Source organism: Zeus faber (assembly GCF_960531495.2).
Source record: "Zeus faber genome assembly, chromosome: 9".
Taxonomy (NCBI): Eukaryota; Metazoa; Chordata; class Actinopteri; order Zeiformes; family Zeidae; genus Zeus; species Zeus faber.
This window is the reverse complement of record NC_137197.1, coordinates 6181022-6205944: the sequence shown is the minus strand read 5'-3', so window position 1 is coordinate 6205944 and position 24923 is coordinate 6181022. Positions and strand designations below refer to the sequence as shown.

The 24923-nt window shown below is 47.8% G+C and overlaps 1 protein-coding gene across 1 annotated transcript in view; it reads left to right on the top strand.

The window, feature by feature from the left end:
- nbeab (neurobeachin b) overlaps positions 1-24923 on the top strand; it is a gene marked incomplete at both ends in the record, with an annotated part of 275893 nt that overhangs the window by 103794 nt on the left and 147176 nt on the right. The window contains 16 exons of the mRNA XM_080007466.1: positions 164-243; positions 2046-2108; positions 2548-2645; positions 3167-3259; positions 5314-5422; positions 6492-6573; positions 7062-7185; positions 9082-9274; positions 9873-10862; positions 12597-12814; positions 13367-13520; positions 14410-14590; positions 16953-17081; positions 18504-18607; positions 19266-19434; positions 23251-23333. Coding sequence (XP_079863592.1) covers positions 164-243; positions 2046-2108; positions 2548-2645; positions 3167-3259; positions 5314-5422; positions 6492-6573; positions 7062-7185; positions 9082-9274; positions 9873-10862; positions 12597-12814; positions 13367-13520; positions 14410-14590; positions 16953-17081; positions 18504-18607; positions 19266-19434; positions 23251-23333 — 2870 coding nt within the window. The remainder of the gene's footprint in view (positions 1-163; positions 244-2045; positions 2109-2547; positions 2646-3166; positions 3260-5313; positions 5423-6491; positions 6574-7061; positions 7186-9081; positions 9275-9872; positions 10863-12596; positions 12815-13366; positions 13521-14409; positions 14591-16952; positions 17082-18503; positions 18608-19265; positions 19435-23250; positions 23334-24923) is intronic.

Here is a 24923-nt window from a genome sequence, read left to right as displayed (position 1 = left end):
TTCTCCTTCTTGTCTATATTTTCTGTATTTTTTGTAGTGTCTCAAATCATTACTTCGTGTGAAATGTGGACGTGTGAATCCCTTTGAGAATGCACTGTGATTAAGGGCTGCGGAGTAGATCAATTTACCTCATTTGACTCCTCTCTCCCCACACACATCACAGATGGACCGAGGCCGACCCAAAAGGAGATCACGTCTCTCCGGGCGTTCATGTTGCTCTTCCTCAAGCAGCTCATCCTGAAGGTAATTCAGACAGTTCCCCGTTCCAAGCTGTTCACAACTCTACGATGTTACAGAGGACTAGGAAAATACCAACACAAGCTGCTTTCTCTAATTGCAATTCCGGCGCCGTATAGGAGAGACTCCAGCGCGCGGGGAATGTGGAGGAGTTGTTGCCAAACGGGCTCCCACAATAAAGCTTTTCATCCGTCTCCTCAGTCCTGGGTCCGGTGTTAGGGCGGTGTACTCTCTGCGAGTTTATCTTGACTAACTGTTAAACAGCCTGTAGAGGAGCACGTGCCCAGCGCAAATACGTCGAATCGCCGTTTCTTGTGAAGTGCTGGCTAAATAAATATGGGATTGTTATCAAATAATGGATTTGTTCATTTATGGATTCCCACATTAATTACCGTAGAATCCGGTCGAGTAACACCGCCTTCCGCACGCACGCGGCACTGTGACTGCATCACAGGTCCCAAAACTAAATTTTAACCATCGTCCTATGTTGTGAGATATCAAACGCTCCGGGTGTCAGATTGTCCCAGGAAATAGTGTACAGGAAGATGTTTGTAGACAAGCACAAATCTTCCCCATTTGTTCTAATTTATGTTTAATGCGATTTCATTTCGTTTCCGCACAGACAGTGTGTTCCCTTTTCGCAGCCCTGCCTGGCCGCACGGTGTCGGTTCCGCCTTGCAAACGTCAGGTTCAAGCAGCCCGTTTCTTGTTTCTTAGTTTTTTTCCTTTTATTTATTCTTTTATTCCGGTTAGATTCCTGTTTTTCGGCGGCTCCGTTTGAGTCTTCATGTCGCTGCCAGACTCCCATCATGCCTCGTTCCTTCCTCGATAATTATCCTGACACCTTCTTGTAGCGCGCTCGCGGCCCCTTGCGGCCCCCGGGGCAGAGCAGGTGTAGACCAAATTGATCCGGCGGACGGAGAACGGACAAGCCGACTTGATGCCATTACGGCGCTTCATAGCCAAACTGCAATTATCAGGCTGTTCAGTCCTCTTTTAGGGCCGTCAATAATGGGGAATCCATGCTCTCGGCGGAGGTGTTTTAATCGCACTTTACTCAACGCGGCGATGCCAGGGAACTGTTCAAAGCGCTGGGTTTTTCCTGAATTCGGAACACTTCAGACCGAGGAGGCCCCACTCGGTGTCCGTTCGGTTGCAGCCCGGGCGTCCCGGATGGAGGACTCCTCCTTCCGTCGTCACTTCCCAAGGTTTCTTCCTTTTTTTTTTTTTTTCTGGCCATTTTTCCCTTCCCCAGGTGGAGGTTAAGACGAGGGGACGCTGTGGATTTCGATGGGAAATTCGACGCTCGCGACGCCCTTTGAGACTGTGCTGAGGCTATAGCAATGAACCTGACTGGACTTATCGCACGACACATGCGGCAGCGTTTCCACACAATGGCTAATATTTCCCTGGTAATGGTTTGGCTGCCAGCGCATCATGAAGGCTGATAGAGACACCGGCACACATGGATGTCTGTAATCGACAATTTCAATGTGTGGTCTTCAGAATATTAGAAACGGAAGCGTTTTCACACGGACGTTCATACCGATGATGGCTTTTTGTGTACGAGCAGCTGGAATCCGTTTGTTTCTGCCGATCGGTTCAGTTGCATATTATGGGGGTCACCTTCCTCCGCTGTGCTTAACTAGACCGTGCCCTCAGTGAGAACCCGTTACTTGTTATGAGTCGTGCTCTCACCCGCCGCGATACTGTTAAAGTTGCCGGCAGCAATATATGTTAATCACTTCTCCGCTCCACTTGACGGCGATTTCATTCATCATTGTTTTTTCACTTTGCCCTTCGTTCAGGACCGAGGAGTGAAGGAGGACGAGCTCCAGAGCATCCTGAACTATTTGTTAACAATGCATGAGGTAGGTTCCTCCCCGCGCCGGGCGTGTTCGCAATCTGCCGCGCCCCGGAATTCAGCGGGATTCAAGGTCGTGTTTTCCATATTTTGAATTAGTGCCTCATATGTCTCACATTTCCCCAACAATTTAAAATTAACCAGACGACTGAAGGGAGTCTTTTCCTCTTGTGCGTGCCACGCTGGTCGTCCATTTATGTCGCACTTTTTCTGGCGAGGCGATCCGGGAGCCGTTGCCGCCACCGCTGCCGCCGCCACCACACTCGGCTCTGCGGATTGTGAACGCACTACAAAAGAAAATACCCCTCTTTCTCTCTGTCCCTGCTGCAGTTGCAATTATAGATTCCGAGCGGCGTACAATAGGACAATACCCCCCCGCGGGCCTCTCGGTTTCTCATTTGAAACCCTCTCTTTCTCTTTGCCGGTTCTCCCCTCCTTGTCTGCAGGACGAGAATCTCCACGATGTTCTGCAGCTATTAGTGGCCCTGATGTCGGAGCATCCTGCCTCCATGATCCCAGCTTTCGACCTGAGAAACGGAGTGCGGTGAGGAGCACGTGGGACGGAGGAGGAGGAGGAGGGGGGGGCACACATTCCCCTACGCTATTATCCCACAAAACGAAGATGTGATTTCACCAAATGAACCCATCTTCCTAACACTTGTGCTACCGCTGAATGCCTAGCTGCCGCATATATGAATAATTTAGACGCTCCGTGAGTGCAAAAAAAAAAAAAAAAAAAAAAAAAGGACAATTCTCTGTGGAGGATTTCTCACCGTCACAATATTAACATATTGATTTCATGAGAAGTCGTGGATAATCAAACATAAGCCACGCGGCTCCATGAAATATAAATGTGCGCCATCGGCCGGCGTTCCCTGCGATTCCTCCAGGTTTCGTTGCTGAGCGTCTGCTCCTTTTTCGCGGTGACGCTCTTCTTGCGTCGATGCAAATGCATCCTGCGGGTAAAGGGTTCATGAGGAAGCTGCGTTTTGTCCCCTCTGCGGATGTGTGAGTCGTGGTGAGTCGTGGTGAGCCCCGGTGAGCCCTGGTGTTTTTCCGTTCCAGGGTGATCTACAAGCTGTTGGCCTCTAAAAGTGAAAGCATTCGAGTGCAATCCCTCAAAGTCCTTGGCTACTTCCTCAAGCACCTCGGCCACAAGTAAGTGTACACCGACGCCGCTGACATTGTTGTAAGATTTACAAAGATTGCTTGTGGGAATAGTGATGCATCCCCAAAGTTGTAAAAAAAAAAAAAAAAAAAGAATTACTTCCTTCCATGATTATTTTTTTATGGCCCACTTCAGCTTTTTCCAAGCGCTTGTAATGTAAAACAGGTAAATCTTGGAGTGTAGACTTGCACGCTATTAATCTCACAATCTTAAATCAAGCGGTGATACACTGAGGAGTGATTTATCCGTCCTGATGCGGATGAGTGGGAGCGTTAGGGTCCACCGGCCGGCAACCTGGAAACCCCTGGACGCCCGCCCTGGAAGCAGCGCCTCCGAGGAGGGACGAGATGGTGGCAGGCGTCCAAGCGGCCACCTTGCCAAAAGTGAAATGGATGACCTGGCCAACCTGTTGGGAGGCCGGAGCTGACTGCATATGGAGGGGGGGCTGGGAAATGTTCTGAAGGACGGTGGGATGGAAAGAACAATACGAGTCTCTCACTTTTCAAACCTTGTGGCTCGGACCTTGTGGCTCGGACCTCCAGCAGGAGGCGTTTGGAGTCCTCGTAGCTCGGTTCCTTGAAACACCGGATGGTTCCTTGGTCGGCCTGGAACATCCCATAAGCACTGGCGGCGCGAGTGAAGGAAAAAATGGAAATAGCCGTAGCACTCGTAGCGTATTTAGAAGGACTTTGGTTGTTTTTCTTTTTTTTGTTTTTTTTTCCACTTTTTAGCTTTTGTTGTTAGTTTGGCGTGTTGCACCAGGGTACACAACAGGCTTGATTAACGTCACCATGGCAACCCTTTTAACCAGTTCAACCGTTAGACAAAATGGGGTCGCCGAAGAGGAATGCTCCTAAACAGGTACCACGGTGAGGAAGGCCAGGACGTGTTGTTAGTTTTATTTGCGGGGAGCTACCTCAAGCATAAATGTCATTACAAATTTCGGCTTTAATCCGATCGAACTAGTAGGAATGTTGAAGTAAAATATGGAATTATCCGAGAGAGACTTATAGGCCATACAGTCAAGTTATAAATAATATTTAAAATTGCATATATTGTCATAATTAAAAACCATAATTAATTACCGTAATTACCTTTTTTCAAGAGGAAGAGGACGCCCAGAATAACCTTTAAAGACATGAGGTTTTAGTCCAGTGTAGCAAGTTTAGATTATTAACAATGAGTTCTTTGTATTGATGACATATTTTTTACCCATAAATCTTTGGCGAAACCAAATCGGACGGACCTACCAACCTGCTCACTTCAGCTCTGGCAGAACTCAAACCATAAGGACTCAGCGCTTGAAACAGAGAAATACTCCGCGCGGGAGATCAGAACCGAGCCACCCTGTCAGATTCCACATCCGCTGTCCGGCGTCAGCGCTTCCTTTGGCGTTTTTTACTTCTGACGGTGTTCACCCTTCTTCCAAAACGAGGCGCCTTCACCCTCGCGCTCCACCTCCCTGAGGCCTCCGACGACCTCGGCGGCGCGCGTCTGCCCTTCCCTCCCCCTCGCCGCTGTGAACCACCGCTCCGCCCTCCTCCCCCGTCTCCATATTCACACCTTTCGCAGAGTAAATCCGCCCTCCTCCTAAGTGCCCAATTTACCAGCCCCCGCGGTCGTGGGGCGAAATCGTCCGCCTGTTAAGGAAAGTCCCGACTCGCCCCGAGGCGGCGGGCGCAGCGTTGGCCGGGCGCCACGACAGCGAACCTTCTGCTTGTTTACAGAAGCGGTTTGTCTCCTGGCGTCATCTCGGAGCTGTCGCCGGCGACGGAGCCAGTTTGTTATCCGGCGCACTTTCAACAAGAGCGGCCGCCCCCAATCCCTGACAGCCGGCACTTTCTGGCGGTCGCCTCTGAGCCCCCTCCCTCCAGGGAGCGCGCACCGAGGGGGAGGTTTTTTGTCAAACGGAGCACGAGTCCATACAGCTGCTGCGCCAACGCAGACAAGATGCTCTAGTGTCGTATGTTCATATGTGTGTGTGTGTGTGTGCGTGCCTGTTGTCTCTCCCGCGCGTGTTTTTTTACGGTGTGGATCTTCGCAGGAGGAAGGTGGAGATCATGCACACACACAGTCTGTTCACCCTGCTGGGAGAGAGGCTGATGCTGCACTCCAACTCTGTGACGCTGACCACCTACAACACTCTGTACGAGGTGAGGGCGACGCCCCCAGCCCCCCGCGGGGTTTCCCTTACGTCCGGCGAATCGGGGAATGTCCTTCGCTCCCCGAGGCCACGGAGGTGTGTCGTGGAATTCCATGGGACGCGTCTTCCTCCGTGCATTTTGTAGACGGGTCAACAAAAATGTAAAAAAACAATTAAAGACATAAGTGAGGTGTGTTTCACTCCCAGTGATGAAGTGGTTTTATATTCTGAGTTACGTAGGGTTTTCAAAATCATGACATTTTAGTTGACGGTTTATCGTCATGCAAATAATTGTGGGTAATGATTTCAATCGTCTATTTATGCTGCTTTCACAGTATAAGAATAATAATGCTTGCTTATCGTAGAAGAGCCATCTGTTACAAGGGAGCGTAAAAATTGCTTCAACTCAACTGATGGAAACTCACCTAAGTCACATTTTATTCATTGCAAAATTTCTGACTTTGGCTTAAATGTTCCATTCAATTTGGACGGAATATCACTGGAGAATCGGATTATTCTGTCGATCGATCACCGTCCGCTCAAATAACTGCGATCATGCAACAATCTCTAAAGTTGATTTGTATCTGCACATCAGGGTTTGGTGCCAGTAGGGAACAGCGGCTTTGAGGTGGTCATCCCATCTCGTGTGTGTGTGCAGACTCTTTTTATTTATTTATTTATTTGTATTTTGAAAGCCTCCCGTTCTCCTACGCAGCTCTGCCTCCACATTTAGCACGACGTCGGAGAATCTTGTTTCTATTTCTTTCAAATGATTGAATTGAAACTATTTGTTAAAATGTGCAGTGTAACGCTTTGAAAATATATTAATATCAATATCAGAAGTCATTCATTGTACATTATTACCCCTATGTCTGTTGTAAACCTCTGGTTTTGTTTTTTTTATATTCACCAACTTGTGGATTTGTCTCTCAATCCTCCCACCGACTCGTCAACTATTGAAAACAGACTCGAGCTCCTTCCTAAAGGCGATGTGCGCCGCCGCACCGGAGGCGTCCATATTTAATTTGTTATAGAGTGAGTGAGTGATCGATTGATGTCGGCTGTTTTCTCTGCTGCAGATTCTGACGGAGCAGGTGTGCACGCAGGTCGTGCACAAGCCGCATCCCGAGCCCGACTCCACAGTGAAGATCCAGAACCCGAGTGAGTTGTTGTGTATGTTGCCTGCTCCCTGGAGCCTCGAGTGTCAGTGCTGCACCTAAAAAGGTTTCAGGTTGATATCTGTGTGTGTGTGTGTGTGTATGTGTGTGTGTGTGTGTGTGTGTGTGTGTGTGTGTGTGTGTGTGTGTGTGTGTGTGTGTGTGTGTGTGTGTGTGTGTGTGTGTGTGTGTGTGTGTGTGTGTGTGTGTGTGTGTGTGTGTGTGTGTGTGTGTGTGTGTGTCTTGTGGTGTGTGTGTGGGTGGGTGGGTGTGTGTGTATGTCTTGTGGTTGTGTGCGTGGGTGTGTGTGTGTGTGTCTTGTGGTTGTGTGGGTGGGTGGGTGGGTGTCTTGTGGTTGGGTGGGTGTGTGTGTGTGTCTTGTGGTTGTGTGGGTGGGTGGGTGGGTGTCTTGTGGTTGGGTGGGTGTGTGTGTGTGTCTTGTGGTTGTGTGTGTCTTGTGTGGCTGCGCGTGTGTGTGTGTGTTTTTGACAGTGATTCTGAAGGTGGTGGCCACACTGCTGAAGAGCTCCGCCCCCAGCACGGAGCTGATGGAGGTTCGTCGCCTCTTCCTGTCGGATATGATCAAACTGTTCAACAGCAGCCGAGACAACCGGCGGTGAGGGCCCACACACACACACACACACACACACACACACACACACACACACACACACACACACACACACACACACGCGCGCACACACCCCTCGGCCTCAAATCACTGATCAATCATCGGATCACACACTGATTAACCACCACAATCACAGACGCCAGACGACCCTCCCTCCAAGTGGTTTTCTATTTAATCACCTAATCTTGATGCAAAGTCATCCTCAGATGAGCAACACGAGCAGATGTTTCTGCGTCGACTTTCGACAGCCGCCGTTCCCCACCTTTTTATTTATTTATTGTTTTTGCTTTCTCCTCTCACGTTCACGAGCGAGTCACATGCGTCCTGTTTCCACCCACGGCGGGGTTGGGGCGCCCGCGGGGCCCTGGCTCAAGGGTCGGAGCGGGTTGTCTAGCCATCGGAAGGTTGCCGGTTCGATCCCCGGCTCCTCCCGGTAGCGCGCTGGCGTGTCCTTGAGCACGACGCTAAACTCCCCTAACTGCTCCCCGGGCCACATGGCAGCCCACTGCTCCTAGATACGTCAGTTACTAGGATGCAACCTGCAGATAAATGCATTTCGTTGCCTCAGTGCTTGTACTCTGTGCCATGACAATTAGTTGAATCCAATGTAAAAAAACAAAACTCAAAAGGTCGGTGAAATTGCCTCCGGATTTATGGCGTCTTCGTTTCAACACAAACACTTTGTGCCATTTATTTATTTTTCTCAAAGTCAGTCAAGTTCTTCTGCATCACAGTCAACACTTCTGGTGTTCTCAAACCCCAAGCCACGTCTGAGATACTCACCTTCATACCGAGCCGCTACGCTTCCCTGTTCTAGATGAACCAGCTCACTTCTCTACTTCTACTTCCATATTCACCTGTCGAGAGAAATTCAAGAAACTCCTTGTATTCTCACACGGCTGCAGCTCTGTGGGGAAAGAGCGACCTGGTTGGAGTGATTCCAGTTTATTCATCGCTTACGTTACTATTCCACCCAAGGAAACTGTTCCAATGACGGTAGAGAGTCACAGTCATCTGGTTCTTTCTGCAATACTTTATTGAGTAAGAGAGCGATGACCCATGCAAAAGTTATTCCTAAATGTCATTAGCACTTGTCTTTAAAAAGTATTCGTTTTAACTCCCGGACCCTGGCTCTGTAATAGTCACTTTAGAGGCGTTCAGAAACCCCGATGTCAACACTTAAATTAAAATCAACGTGCCACACAATCTGTTGTTGGACACGTGAGTACAAAAGGAGAGATATATAGATATATATCAAAATGGTGCCATAAAACGCTTGTCCGTCGTGTCTTAATGTGAGGTGAACAACGAAACATTTTCATCGTGGCCCGTCGTCACTTGAAAAGCATCGGAAAATGCCAAACGCGACGTTTGCTCAGAGCGAGCAGCCCGTCAGCTGTGAGGGCAGCAGTACAGGAGGCTGCATGCACTTCCCTGTTGTTGTTCCTTTTTTTTGGTGAATCCGTCAAATCCCGCTCGTACTGACAGGTGTAGTGAGAGTGAAGGCTGAGTCCTCTTCCGGGCGGCCGCAGCTGCTTGTTCCTCTGGGAAGCACCGTGCGTTGCTGACTGGATACGCTGACTCTGGGGTCAGCGTATCCATCTGATACCAGGCTACAATACGGTATCAATCCAATAATATTGACAATACAAAGATCCAATACCAAGAGCAACGTCACACATGTCTGATGTCGAAGGAATAAGGGTGACTTAAGAGTGACTAAAGAAGGAGGCCTTAAATGAAGAAACATGGAGGATCTCACTACGTGTGTGTGTGTGTGTGTGTGTGTGTGTGTGTGTGTGTGTGTGTGTGTGTGCGTGTGTGCGTGTGTGCGTGTGTGCGCGCGTACGTGCGTGCTTGCGCGTGTGTGTGTTTGCGTAGGTGTCTGCTCCAGTGCTCGGTGTGGCAGGACTGGATGTTCTCGCTCGGCTACATCAACCCCAAGAGCACGGAGGAGCAGAAGATCACGGAGATGGTGTACAACATCTTTCGCATCCTGCTGTACCACGCCATCAAGTATGAGTGGGGCGGCTGGAGAGTGTGGGTGGACACTCTGTCCATCGCCCACTCCAAGGTGAGCACTCACGCACACGCAAGCTAGTTGGTTCAGGGAAGTGGCCGTGGTGTCCATTAGGGGAGTGAAATGCTGCCCTCTGCTGGAAGTAAGTGACGTTTATTTTTTTATCTCTCAGTTCCTTTCTTGATGATTGATTGATTTATTTATTTCTGTTTTTCCTTCTTTGTTTTTCTTCATTTTATTTCCATCTTTATTGATTGGTTCTATCTTTATTCATATTCCATTTAGATCTATTTTTTTGACTCGTGCTGTTCTTCCATCTTCTGTTGTTTTTACACCTGAATTTCCCCTAGGGAATTAATAAAGTGTTAGTGTCTGTTACGCAACTATCTTTATTTCCATGTCCTTTATTTATTCTATGTATTTACCTAGCCATCTATCTGTGTGTGTGTGTGTATGTGTGTGTGTGTGTGTGTGTGTGTGTGTGTGTGTGTGTGTGTGTGTGTGTGTGTGTGTGTGTGTGTGCGCGTGTGTGCGTGTGTGCGTGTGTGCGTGCATGCGTGCGTGTGTGCGCGCTCATACACATGCCTGTCTGTATCTATGAGCTGTCTATGTATGACTGCCTCACAGAAGTGATGCCGTGCTCTCTCCGCAGGTGACCTACGAGGCGCACAAGGAGTACCTGGCCAAGATGTACGAGGAGTACCAGCGTCAGGAGGAGGAGAACATCAAGAAGGGGAAGAAGGGCTTGGTCAGCACCATCTCCGGCCTCTCTGTCCAGGCCTCGGCCATCAAGGTCGTTGCCGAGATCCGAGAGAACGACGACAGCTCCCAGACGCCCGACAGCGAGGCCGACTACGAAAGCGCGGACCCCCGCAACCTGCTGGCCGAGGGGAAGGGGCCCGAGGACGCCCCGGACGCCCGGGTCGACGTCAACGACCTGCTGGTGGACTTCAAGGCGGAGAAGGTGGAGGCCACGGAGGTGAAGCTGGACGACGTGGAGCTGTCCGAAGACACGCTGGCGGCCTCTGAAAGCTGCGCCCTGGTGGGTGTGGACTCCCTGCTTGAGAACGTGTACTGCGCCGCCGTGGGGAAGCTGAACGGCAGCGTCGACGGCGTGTTGCTGCCGACGGGCGGCGCCGGGGGCAAGACCTACCCGCTCATCACGCTGGACGACGACAAGGAAGCGAACCTCAGCTGCAACAACGGCGGCTTCGTGTTTGGCCCGGCAGCGGGCGCCGTGGAGGAAAAGCTCCTGCCCGAGCTGGGCCTGGCGGAGCCCCTGGTCCTGCAGGGCCACAACAGCACCCACGGTGACCTGGGCCTCCTCGCTCACATGACCGGCAGCTCCGAGCTGGGCTCCATCACCAGCATCCTGGAGGAGGACGAGGAAGATGTGGAGGAGAGTAACGCAGCGCCGGCCGTCGGAGATAACAGCGCTACGGGCAGAGTCGACACAGAGGCTTCTTCGAAAGGAGTCGGGGCCAGCGACACTGCGGGGGCCGGGGGGGCACCTGATGGAGAACCCTCAGCCTCCAAGGCGAGCAGGGCGGTGGAGGCAGCCGGCAGCGCCTCTGAGACGGAGAGGCCGGACGACGGGAAGGACAAGGAGGTGAAGAGGATCCAGACTAACGCTACGACGCAGGTCAGACGTTCTCATTTAACGATCTGGTGACATCCAGCCGACGTTCTGAATGAACGTGTCACGTTGAGGGCCGGCTGCTCGAGTGTTGTCATATCAGAGGTTCAGGGGCCACAGCGGCTCCGGGGGGCTCGGTTTGAATCTCGTTTTTCTGTCCGCGCGGAGCACCCGGGGTGCCCCCCCCCCAACGAAAACATACGGTAAAAGCTAATGGGTGACTCTACATTGTCTCTAGGTCAACTCCAGTTTATCTCTACGCTGCTTGAGCACAGTCTCAAAGGGCTTCACAAGTTCCCAAAATCCAGAAAAAACCGCTTGCAAAAAAAAAATTGATGAAAGAAGAAGGCGCCATCCCACTTTCAGGACGACCAGGCTGCATAGGATGCTGAGTAGGCCACATGACTTATTATTATTATTATTATTATTATTATATAGGTCTGTCCTGGATCCACATCATAGACTGACACCCTCACCCATACCCAAAAAACACCCTGACCAATAAAAGGAGGCCTGGGAGCGGGACGCGACGGCAAGAGTGCACATTCAGCAGAGCTAAGGCTGCGGTCAGAGGTCCAAATGGAGGGGGGATGTGGTTGCGGGGTGTCGGAGCAATTTGTCATTTTTAGGATCTTTCGGCCTTCAGTGAGCACTTCTACAAACCCCCCCTCCCCGCGGGCTCATTGCGCCGCCCACGCTGCTGCTGGACAGCCGCCGCACATCGCACGCCGTTCCTCAGAGACGGAGAAGCGGGAGAAGCGGGAACACTGACTGCGGGGAGGGCGGAGAAATAGAGGAATTATTATTCCGTAACGATCGCTTGGGATTTGTTGCTTTCCGCTTCTTCCCCGCGTGCGCTGCGTGTCTTTCTTCGAGGGCGTTGGGGTCACCGGCGCAGAGGCTGTGGGAGGCAGGGGATTATTTTTAAATTCGTAGTCATTGCGTAATTGCCCGCGGTCAGTTCGCGGGCGGTGTTTTGGGAGCCTGTGGTGTCCAGCGCTGACTCACCCGGGCGGGTGACGCCGAATACGCCGTGTTTAATCTTGAAGCCAGCAGGGAGCGTCGAGGCAACGACTGATTTGAACGTGAAAGATGGGGATGATTGCGATTAAGGGAAAAATCAATTACAGCTTGGTCGCAGGCTCCGTTTCACGGCAATCAACCAAAAGCTCTGTGTTTTTGCTGATGTTTGAGACGTAGAGCAGTAGTAAGGAACTTGCTGTGCGGCTTGGTGTTATTATCTGCCTGCACTGCAATAATGTTTTTCCTTCCTCAAGTTTTAGAGTCCATGGTTATGGGTTGCTATATAGTGTCCTCTGTTAAAGCTAGAATAAAATAACAGGCTTAATTATTATTATAATTATTATTATAATTGTTATTATTATTATTATTATTATTGTTATCATTTTTATTATTATTATTATTATTATTATTATTATTATTATTATTATCATTGTTATTATTATTTCTGCAAAAGAAAAAACACATTCCATCCTTTGACAGCACAACAGTTGGATAACAACAGGCATTGGTTTAGATATACAATTAAATGTGAGAAATCGGGTTTAATCTGGCCCTAAACCAACAAATCAGAAGATAAAAACAATGACTCAATGGAAATCTGACATAACCATCAAACGTGTCAGATTCCTAAATCCCAGCTACAGTAGCTTTTAATCTGCGCTATTTCCAGCCACTAATTGTAACGAAGTGACGCTGCCGGGGCCTCCCCTCCTCTAGGGCGTCCGCGGGCGCTCGGGCCTACAGGTGGAGCGGGACGTGCGCCTGGACCTGGGCTTCCGGGCCGTGCCCATGACGGAGGAGCAGCGGCGGCAGTTCAGCCCCGGCCCGCGCACCACCATGTTCCGCATCCCAGAGTTCAAGTGGTCGCCCATGCACCAGAGGCTGCTGACAGACCTGCTGTTCGCCCTGGAGACCGACGTGCACGTCTGGAGGAGGTGTGTGTGTGTGTGTGCGTGTGTGCGTGCGTGCGTGCGTGCGTGCGTGCGTGCGTGCGTGCGTGCGTGCGTGCGTGCGTGCGTGCGTGCGTGTTATTTAAGTTGGAGAAATCAAAAATGTCATATTGCCAACTATGTTGAACTAGACCACAAATATCAAACTATTTTTTATGACACACTAAATTTTGGCTAAGGAATTGCATACACTTTATGTATGAAGGTGCAAAGCTGACAACAAAAATGTGCACCTTGTAAAAAAATGTTTGTATAAAGAAGTCATTTATTTATGTGTATTATAAAAATTGCATTAAGAAGCGTTAAACAGAACCAACAAGTAAATATTTACTAAATATGCTAAATATACTGTACTTAAGGAGCGTCACTGTATGGGGCCACAGACCTCAATTTGGCAACCTCTGAGCTAGACTCATCCGAGAGGGAGAAAAAACGTTGAAAGCTTATGTGTAGGTCTATTTCTCATGGATACGACATGAAACGTGTGATCTAACCGGGGTCAAATGTTTTTTTTATTATTTCATCTCCTCTTTTTAGCCACTCCACCAAATCCGTCATGGACTTCGTGAACAGCAACGAGAACATCATCTTCGTGCACAACACCATTCACCTCATCTCTCAGATGGTGGACAACATCATCATCGCCTGTGGAGGGATCCTGCCGCTGCTGTCCGCCGCCACGTCGCCCACCGTGAGTCCTTTGTCTCTGTTAGGCGACAGCGCCATCTGGTGGGGAGACGCCACCACCGCCGGCGCTCCCTGCTCCATCACGGGCCCTTGAGAAATGGCGTGTGTTGTTGCCCTTTTACTTTCTCAGCTTTGTTAACTCTGCAGTGTATGCCATTGTTCGGATACGACGTCAGTTGAGGCTATTTTACGCGTAACTGCTTTAGCTGTTTTCCACAATTATACTTTGCTGTTGCTTCAATCTGCCGTCTTGAGTTTAACTTCAGGTTTAATCATCCTGTGTTTTTTTTTGTTGTTTGTTTTGTCTTAATTTGTCCGTGCATGTCAAGAACCCAAAGGTCAGTATTCATTCTGTATTTGTATATAATTGAGAATTTTGAGACTTTTTTTTAAGTTATTGCTGCAGTGACACATGCAGCGTCTGTTCTGCTTTTGATCACATGTTGAACATCAAGGGAAAGCGTTTTTAAAGATAAAGTATGCTGGAACACGATAGAACACATAATCATAAACAAATATTTTCTTATATTCAATTTAATTCAGTTCTTTTATTCTGAAAACATGAAGTGAAACTGTGGGGATTCATTGAGCATTGTGATTTTTAATTAATAAATACATTAATACATAATTAATTTACGTTCCAGAGTTAAATTCCAGAGACCTCTGTTCCAGACACAGCAGACATTTTGAATGCCGTGGAACGGCAAACACGGCTGAAGTTATCAGCGTTCATTTTGGCCATGCTTCATAGAGGTGTTGCTGCGCAGCATGAAGCTGCTGTGCAGGAGCGTCCATGCTGCCTCACAGAAACACCTCAGTGGAGCACACCTGCTCACTGACGTTATCAAGCATCTATCCCGGCTTTGTGTGACTGTGGGTCTTCCTCCTGCCAGTCGGAGCTGGAGAACATCGAGGCGACGCAGGGCATGTCCTCAGAGACCGCCATCACCTTCCTGTCGCGCCTCATGTCCATGGTGGACGTGCTGGTGTTCGCCAGCTCCCTCAACTTCAGCGAGATCGAGGCGGAGAAGAACATGTCGTCAGGAGGCCTCATGCGGCAGTGCCTGCGACTGGGTACGTGTGTGTGTGTGTGTGTGTGTGTGTGTGTGTGTGTGTGTGTGTGTGTGTGTGTGTGTGTGTGTGTGTGTGTGTGTGTGTGTGTGTGTGTGTGTGTGTGTGTGTGTGTGTGTGTGTGTGTGTGTGTGTGTGTGTGTGTGTGCGTGTGAGCGCGTGTGTGTGCGTGTGAGCGCGTGTGTGCGTGTGCTTGTTTATTAATCAACACTATCTACGCTGTCGACGCCTGCCCCATCTGAAAATGAATGGAGGGTACAGACCATGACAGCGCGGGGCTGGAGTGTAATGGCTTCCTGGACAGTTTCGTGGTAAATTCCTACGATGGAGGATCGTGATGCGTCTCCCTCTCCAGCAGGAAGGGATGACCTCTCTCTCGGACATGAAGGAGATAGTTTGATAAAGCTACTTCTTTGTATCGATAAGATAAGACTTTATTCATTCCCGGGGAGAAACTCAGGTGTTAGGGCAGCAGAGGTTGACAGAACAGTACAAGTCAAAAAAAGAAAATGAAATATGTACGAATATATCAACAGAAGTTAACAGGAACAAATAGTACAAATAGTATGTAGGAGCAATTCGGTAGTGGTATAGTAGTAAAAAATAAGGGCAATAATGGCATTATGATAAAACCACCAGCAATACGAATTACAATAAGTATAATATCCTCATTATGGTAATAGTAATGTTATAACAGTAGTGATAATGTTACAGGGCCTGACACTAACATTTTGAAGTGGTTGCCGAGACTGACAAAATGGTTGCCGAATTCCAATAATTGTAATAATTTATTTTTACATATACATAGGTTCATACATACATGCAGTGAAATGTCTTTGCAACACACCCGGAGATTATGCGCAATAGTTTCTAAGCCGAACATAATAGCTAACCTAATTCCTACCTAGCAACTAACTGAAACTATCTGATTCCTAAAACGTAATGTAGTTAGTGAATAGAATAATATAAATTCAATTAAATAAAAATTAAATAAGGCTCAAAAAGGTAATACAAAATGGGGGTACAAAATAGAAGTAAAGGGAATAGAGTTATGTATATGGGATGGACTATTTGTAAATACAGATATGTGCAGTGAATTATATTTCATATTTCCATATTCCGTATGTTCAATATTATTCTTGTTTCACCATTTAATGATTCACTGGCCGGGAAAACTGATTTTCCTTTGCAGAAGTTTGTAAACATGCAGGTATACCAGGCTTCTGTAAAACGGGGCAACCGGACCGCACAATGATATGGCGGTTGAGAGTGGCCCAAATCTGGGCAACCGTTATTGCTGGGCCCTGTGGTAGTACCGCTGGTAGTAATAATGATAATATATGATCATAACCTCAAAAAAAAAGAATAATTTAACGGAAACCCTCTCTGTGTTACCTCGTGCGTTCGTTTGGGGAATGTGTTGTATTCAAGCCTCTCGAAACTGAGCAGTGAATTTAGCTGAGCTGCAGTGTGTGTGTGTGTGTGTGTGTGTGTGTGTGTGTGTGTGTGTGTGTGTGTGTGTGTGTGTGTGTGTGTGTGTGTGTGTGTGTGTGTGTGTGTGTGTGTGTGTGTGTGTGTGTGTGTGTGTGTGTGTGTGTGTGTGTGTGTGCGCGTGCGCGTGCGTGCGCGCGCCTCAGAATCCCTGCACACATGGGGGACACAGCGGACTTGAGTGGGAATGTGTCTTTCTGTGTGTGTCTGTCTGTCTGTCTGTGTGTGTGTGTGTGTGTGTGTGCGTGTGCGTGCGCGCGCCTCAGAATCCCTGCACACATGGGGGACACAGCGGACCTGAGTGGGAATGTGTCTTTCTGTGTGTGTCTGTCTGTGTGTGTGTGTGTGTGTGTGTGTGTGTGTGTGTGTGTGTGTGTGTGTGTGTGTGTGTGTGTCTGTGTCTGTGTGTGTATATGTGCGTATGTGTGTCCGCCCCTGGGTCTGGATGTACTTTCCCCTCTCAGCTTCTTGTCTCGTTAACCCCGGTTGGGCTTTTTTGGGGGTGGGGGTGGGGGTGTGGGAAGAAGTGGAACGCCCCTCCACGGTCCCCACGGCACCCCTGTTTCACGCACGCGATCGGCGCTCGTCACTGGGCGCCGTGTGAAATCATCTTGGCTGCGGATCTCAACCCCCGCACCCTCTCCTCGCAGTGTGGAACGAATAGCCATCAGAGATAACCGCCCGGCGACGCGGCCATGCGTGTTCCCAACAATTTAATCCCACTGAACTCTGAAATGAGAGCTTCATTTATGTGTGTGTGTGTGTGTGTGTGTGTGTGTGTGTGTGTGTGTGTGTGTGTGTGTGTGTGTGTGCGTGTGTGCGTGTGGGTGTGTGCGCGTGTGCGTGTGTGCGTGTGCGCTCGCCCGCCAATCAGTGTGTTGCGTTGCCGTCCGGAACTGCCTGGAGTGCCGGCAGAGACACAGAGACAGGGGGAGCAAATCATCCTTCCCGAACAGCAAGACTCAGGAAATCCTTCACGGTGCCGTGGCCGCCAGCAAGGTGGGTGTGTTCTGTGACCTGTCTCTCTCACCTGTCTGCCCGCCCCCCTACGCCCATTACCGTAAGCGGTGCCTCTCCATTCAGGCCCAAAGTGAGGTGGGTATCCGAATCCCAACAGGGCAATCGGGCTGTTTGCGGCTGCGATGTTGCGCCTCTGTGCTCGTTGGCCCCTGGACAGCCTCACTGAGATAAATGGAGGCGCATGGTTTTGGCCCTTTTAGCGCTGGAAAGGCGGCGGTATTCCCCTGTAAACATGATAACTCGTCGACGGTCCCTCGGGTCATAACGTACAAGCCTCCTCTGTTTAACCTCAATTCCCATAAGTGTATAACTGAGCGAGATCAGCAGACCAGGAGGGCGATGGATGGATTTCGACCGTTGACGCCGACGCCCCGGTGATGTCAGCGCGTCGCGGCGTCTGCAGCGGCTCCTGCCGTTGTGGGAATGATATTCCCCTCCACGCGCTCTGCAGACAGTTGCATTCTTGTTGCAGTCGCTGCGAAGCGGGTCAGCTCGTGCTGCCCGTTTCCATGGCGACCCTTTGTTTTACATGTGAACTGAGTCACGTCCCTATTTCGGAGCCCTCCCTCTCCTGCCTGCACACCAGCACTGTGACTCATAAAGTCCAGGAGGTCTCAGCGGGATCACGTGGTGTTGATGTGGCTGCCCCCGGGCTCAGCTCCACTTCATGTTTTACCGACTCTGTACAGTATCCCCGAACGTATGATGTTGGACCCATAAGGAAAACATCACATTTCCGCTGTGAGGAAGTAGGTTTTGTGACGGGGATTTAGTTTTGCTGAATTGATTCTCCTTTAGGCCTTGGAATCTTCAAATGTCACGTCAGAAAAATTATCGACTCACCGTTTTTTATTTTTCATAATGACTATTTCAGCAAGATGAGTCTATAGCTACAGTGCTTACAGCAAAATATCACCACCAAAATATCAATTATGTCATATTTTCACCACAATCTTCAACTTTATTGTGTCATAAATTCAGTTATAAGTTGCTTTATTAAGAATTTTTTTTTTTTTTTACGGTTGATCAAGTGTTAAAAAGGGGGGAAACCATTACCAGAGATGCTCAGCACAAGCCTGGAGCGAAATAAGTGCTGTGTGTCAGCGATGGGAATGGTTTTACTTGTAGCTGCTGAAACTAATGCATTGACTTGAAAATGTTTTTTCAAGTGGAACCACATTACTGTTCATATTCGGGCAAAGTTGACGTCCGAATCCCGAGGTCTATTACTGAAAGCGTCCTGCGTCCCTGTGATAACGACTCTAAACTAACTCTAGCTCTAGCTGTCCACAAAAAGCATTAATCACATAAGATGCAAAACCGGCAGAAACCAACAAAGAGGTACTGACGGATGCGTTGCCAAGCTTGGAACATGGGCATTATGGGATGTTGTGCTGCCTCTCAGTCAGAGAAAATGTCCCCAGTAACCTCTCTCCCACCAAGGACCCTGAACGCCTGCTGCAGGACGTGGACATCAACAGACTGCGAGCCGTGGTGTTCCGTGACGTGGTGAGTTAGTGTGTGTGTGTGTGTGTGTGTGTGTGTGTGTGTGTGTGTGTGTGTGTGTGTGTGTGTGTGTGTGTGTGTGTGTGTGTGTGTGTGTGTGTGTGTGTGTGTGTGTGTGTGTGTGTGTGTGTGTGTGTGTGTGTGTTTAAAAGACAGACTGGCCCTCGGGCAGGGACGACAGACTTGTGTTTTGGGTGAGGCGGGGGCCAGGAAGGACAGGAGACGTCCTTGTTGAGTAAAAAACAGACCCACAGCAAAGCTGAGTTTGTAAAACCCTTAAATCTGTGGCTGTGGGAGACTGGCAGCAAATATTAGAGGTTGCGGCACCGCAGTGTTGTTTTGTTTTCTATCAATCTGAAGGGTGTATTTGCATAGAGGGCTCTCACAGCCCGGCTTGTGGGCCGGATTAAATTAAAATTGAAAAAAAAGCCAAATTTATTGGCCCAAACAGAGAATAACAAACAAAGGATTAATGCAGTGTGTCTCTGCAACGTCAGCAGTGCGACTGAGGGAAAATGGTCTCTGCTGAATGGTTAAAGTTTGATCTTTAAATACGTTAGTTAATAAATATTCTACACAATTATTTCATTATAAACTAACGTAGTAAAATGCGTGTGGGAGTCTGCCAGGATGTTTCATGCGTCGTGTGTCCTCTGCACAGGACGACAGCAAGCAAGCCCAGTTCCTGGCCCTCGCCGTGGTCTACTTCATCTCCGTCCTCATGGTCTCCAAGTACCGCGACATCCTGGAGCCCCAGCGTGAGACCTCCAGGATGAGCAACCCATCGGGACGCGCCATCCGCCAGGAGATCAGCTCGCCCACCAGCGCAGGTGCTTCAGTGGAGCCCCGCCTTTCTCCTCAACCCCTCCCGAGTTTCTCCGTCCGGCCCTTCTAACCTCAGAGCGATCAAAAAATCCCAAAACATCAAATTCTTTATAAAGGAAAGTCTGCATCTACTTTTCACTCTCTACACAGACTTGGTTGAAACCTGCCTCTGAGGGAAAAAAAAACAAAAAACCTTTCTATCAATTTATTCATCTATTATAATTTCAAACTGGGACACACCGGCTCCACCTTTCTTCTTCTTGCCGCTGTTTAAAAAATCTGCGATAAGTCCAAACACTTTGAACTTGAATGTCCGCCGGAGCACCGGCGCTCCAGCTCGGCGCTGCGGGGGGAATCCGCGTCTTCCCCGAACGCAGCCCGCATCCCATCCCGCGTCCCCGACACGGTCGTCAGGTTCGGGGCGACCGCCTCCTTCAGGGCCCGAACACAAAATGTCCTCGGCTGACTCCTGAGAAACAGCTGGAGCGGTCCCCCCGCATTCTACTTTTTAACGCCATGATTTATTCATGCACTATGTTAATTGCGCCACACAAAAATTAAACCTGGAAGCCGGCGGCGGCTGAAGACGGCAGTTAAGAAAGTCCAACACGCACTGCTGCTTTTTGTAATAGGAACGTGCACGCCCCTGCTTATGAATCATACATGGAGCCAATGGGAGGAAAATGAACGGCTGCCGACAAAGCTTTCCATTTCAGGACACACCAGTGCGAATACATCAGCTCCCGTTTAGAGCAAAAGTTGAATCAAAGTGAAAGGAACGGGGGGAGGACTAAAAAAGGTAGGTCAACGGAAATGTAAAAAGTGCAGAGATCAGAGGACGTCGGAAGAAAATGAAAAGCAGAACGAAGATCAGGAGGGGGGGGGGGGGGGGGGGTAAAGATGAGCAAGAAGTTCACGCAGCGAGAGGGGAAAAGCAGCTGCACGCTGGCCTGCTACTGTTTGGGGTTTTTGGGACAGTGGAGGCAGACCTGCTATTTTCAGCCTCATCTGTCAGTGCCCATTAGGCAAGCAATCCACCAAAGTAGAATGGGATCATAGAGGTTGCTGCGAGGAGGGAGGCACACTGCCGCCTTCATAAATTTCACCAGAAAATAGGGGGATTTTTCAGACGGCATGTGGCGGACGATTGTCTGTGATAGGCCGGGGAAGCCAGACGTTTTTCCTGCTAAATCAGGCCCCGCTGACCTCGTTTCGGGGCATGTGATGAATATTAATGAGACCGGCCCGGCATCTGGGAAACAACTGGCTCCGGAATAACCCGAATCAGACGCCTGGTATCTGCAGCGAGCCCCGTGCAGCAGAACCAAGTTGTATTTCATCGGGTCCAGGCTTCAGGCCAACAGAAATATATCAACATGCATGTATATTTTTGTGCTTTATTTATGCATTTTTGCACTCCTAGTTGATACTAGCACCACTCAAGGATGACCAAGATTTCAGCTTCTTGGAAACTGAGAGGTAAATACACGGATCAGCCACAACATTAAAACCACCGCTAATAACCACTTATATTGTGTAGCTCCACCTCGTGTCGCCAAAACAGCTGTGACCCGTGGAGGCATGGACTCCACAAGACCTCTGAAGGTGTCCTGTGGTATCTGGCACCAAGACGTTAGCAGCAGATCCTTTAAGTCCTGGAAGTTGGAGGTGGGGCCCCCATGGATCGGGCTTGTTGTTCCAGCACATCCCACAGATGCTCCATCGGATCGGACCCTAACCCCGCCCATCCACATGATGTAGAAGAAAACATGATTGATCAGAGCAGGCCACCATCTTCTATTGCTCCATGGTCCGGTTCTGATGCTCACATGTCCATTGTAGGTGCTTTCAGGGGTGGACAGGGGTCAGCATGGACCCTCTGAGCGCTCCCATAAGCAGCAAGCTGCCATGCACTGTGTGTTCTACACCTTTCTATCAAAGCACCATTCACTTTTTCAACAATTTGTGCTACAGTAGTTCTCCTGTGGGATCGAGCCAGATGGTCTGGACTTCACTCCCATCGCGCATCAGTGAGCATTGGGTGTCCATGTCCCCGTCACCGGTTTACCGGTCGTCCTTCCTTGGACCACTTTTGGTAGGTACTAACCACTGCGTAGCGAGAACACCCCACAATACCTATCGTTTTGGAGATGCTCTGACCCAGTCGTCTAGCATCACAATTTGGACCTTGTCAAAGTGGCTCAGATCATTACGCTGCTTCAACACATCAACTTCAACAACTGACTGTTTATTTGCTGCCTAATATATCCCACCCCTTGACAGGAGCCATTGGAACGGGATGATCAATGTTATTCACTTCACCTGTCACTGGTTTTAATGTTGTGGCTGATCGGTGTGTGTGTGGTAATGCAATAAGAAGTTGACAAACCAAGGAGGCCGAATGATAATCAGGCGTTCCTCAGTGAATTTGACCTCTGCATTGTTGTGTCAGCCTTGACTACCACGGTTTAAAGGGGGTAATCCATGAGATTATTATTAAAAAGTCCCATATTTTATACTTTTTTTTTAGCTGGCACCTTTTAAGAAACAGCCATTCATGTATTGCGTTATTGTATTATAGCTATATGCTGTTTCCATTGTTGGTTGTGGGGTCGGCCTTTACCGGCAAGAATCCAAAGATTGCCCTCAGTGAATTTGGTAAAGCAGATTAAGCAGGACCAGAACTCTGGAGATGAAAACACAAATCGTCTACTTCCCTTGAAGTTCCTTTTGGAAAAGTAAAGTTAACTAACAGATAGATGAGACTTGAACAGGAGGGAGCTGCAGTCAGAGCTGTGTGTTCTATTCTATAATGCAAAGAGGATCAGAGCTTCCTCTGGAGAGAGAGAGATCCTAGATGCTGAGCTGGCTGTGTCTGCGCTCACATGACAAACACACTCTGCTGGGAGCGCTGTGATTCTGCATTTTGTGTGCAGCGCTTCATCTGTTACTGCTGTTGACTTATCTGGCCTTGAATCCTGCTTCCTGCGCCTAGAAAATGTCATTAACTTGATTTAGTGGAGGCGTGAGGACAATAGATAGTGTGTGATCAATACGTTCCATACAGCGGTCAAAACAGTGTGTTGTAGGTACAATAGGATGCACATTATATAGTGTCTTCAGTATCTCATGCAGTTCATACCATCAGTGTTTTACTTTTGTTTTTAGTTTTAGGCGGGGCCCTCCTGGCCGTTCCAAAGTCTAGGCTTAAAACAAAAGGTGACCGCGCCTTCTCTGTCAGGGCCCTGTGACTTTGGAACAACCTGATTTTGAGCTCTTTGAGCCTGATCTTATGGCTGCTCTTACTTTTTTATTTTAGTTATTTATTTTAAAATTTTCCTTTCCTTTTTTCTTTTTCTTATTATCATATAGTATTTATTAGTTTATATATTTGTATTGTCTCTTTATCTGCTTTTACATTTTAATTTATGAATTTAATTCCTGTCTATTTATGTTCTTTGCCTTTTAATTTCATGATCTGAGCACTCTGCTTTTATTTTATCTGTCAAAGCACTTTGTAAAATGTGCTTTTAAAGGTTCTATATAAATTAAGCTATTATGATTATTATTATTAGTATTATGATTATGATTATTGTGATTATGATTATTGTCATTATTATTATTATGATTATTATGATGATTATTATTATTATTATGATTATTATACTAATTTCTGAGTTTTGACACTGTGTGTGTGTGTGTGTGTGTGTGTGTGTGTGTGTGTGTGTGTGTGTGTGTGTGTGTGTGTGTGTGTGTGTGTGTGTGTGTGTGTGTGTGTGTGTGTGTGTGTGTGTGTGTGTGTGTGTGTGTGAACCCCCCAGCACCTGACAGCAGTGAAGACCATGAGGATGACAACGTGGCTTCCTCCCTCCCCCACACAGACTCTGGCATCGGAGAGGAGCAGGTACCTGATATGTGGCTGCCCGCTCAGTATTTATACAGACTTTCGTAGTTTTGGGAGGTTTTTCAACCCTTGATAAAAAGAAAATGATAAAAAAAAAAAAAAAAAGTGCAAGAAAAATAAAAACAATTCCAAAATTCGCTTTTAAAATCTGTTGCAGCGTTGTAGTCTACGTGATAAGCAGTCATACGTCATGTAGCCACTACAAAGAGCTCCAGGAGTTCGGTATATCCACTTAAAATTGCACAAGGATACGTAACAATATAGTTTTATGACATAACTTTAATTTCAGTGATTTTGCTTCGCAAATACCGGATAGAGCATAACTGCAATCAAATAAATTTTGCGGCGAAAGGCCCCCATTCATAAAATCCGCCCCGTGCGCTGTGAAGGGGAGCTCTGCGGGTAGCACGCACACACACACACGCACACGCACACACACACACACACACACACACACACACACACACACACACACACACACACACACACATTATTTTGTTATTTCTTATTTATCTATCTATATATCTTATCTCATTTATTATCTCCATACTCACTTTATTCACATGCACTTTACTGCACATATCTGTATATAAAAATAGCCTAACCCATATACATAACTATATTCCCTTCTATTTTGTACCCTAACCTTGTATTATCTTTTTGAGTGTTATTTAATTTTAATTTTATTTATATTATGTTATTCACTAACTACATTACTTTTAAGGAATCAGTTAGTTTCAGTTAGTTGCTAGGTAGGAATAAGGTAAGCTGTTATGTTCGGTTTAGGAACTATTGTGCATGATCTCTGGGTGTGTTACAAAGACATTTCACTGCATATAAGTATGAACGTATGTATATGTATGTGACAAATAAACCTCTTGAATCTATTTTACTATTATGTGTTACTGTTTAAAAATTACTAACTATACTATACTATTATTGTGAAACGTTTTAAAAATACAATATAAATGAATACATATTAATTACAAATAAATAAATGACATTCTTAGGGAGAGCGTCATATATTTTCACGTTTTATTTCTGTCATTTGCCAATACACAGATGTTCCGGTTTACAAAAAGAACGAACGGAGCTTTCTGAAGGGCACCGGATAAGATCCGGCCGTAGTTCCCATCACTGCACGCCACGCATTCTCCCCTCCTCTGTTTTCCACAGTGTTTAACCCTCTCATTGCCACGTCACATTTCCCCCTCTGTCCCAGTCATTCTGCAAGGGTGCACGCTCGGACATTACACTTAATTTATTTGTATTCATTCATACTCTTTGTCTCTGGTGACGTGGTGTCTTCCCATAAAGGAAGGAAAATACAAGTGCCCCCGTAGTGACACAATCAATAATGAAATAATACTAAATAACAAGATGAATCAATTCCTATCACCCGTGCCACTGGTCGTTTGGTCCCCATCTCCATAGATAAGCTCCTCATATACAATGTACACATGCCATGGGGATTAATGAAGTGTTATCTTATCTGATCTTATTTCTCCCTTGTATATATTTTCTTACCTTCTGTCGTTTTCACTGCCAATGAGCATTTCACTCTACATCGTATTGTAAAATATAATGTAT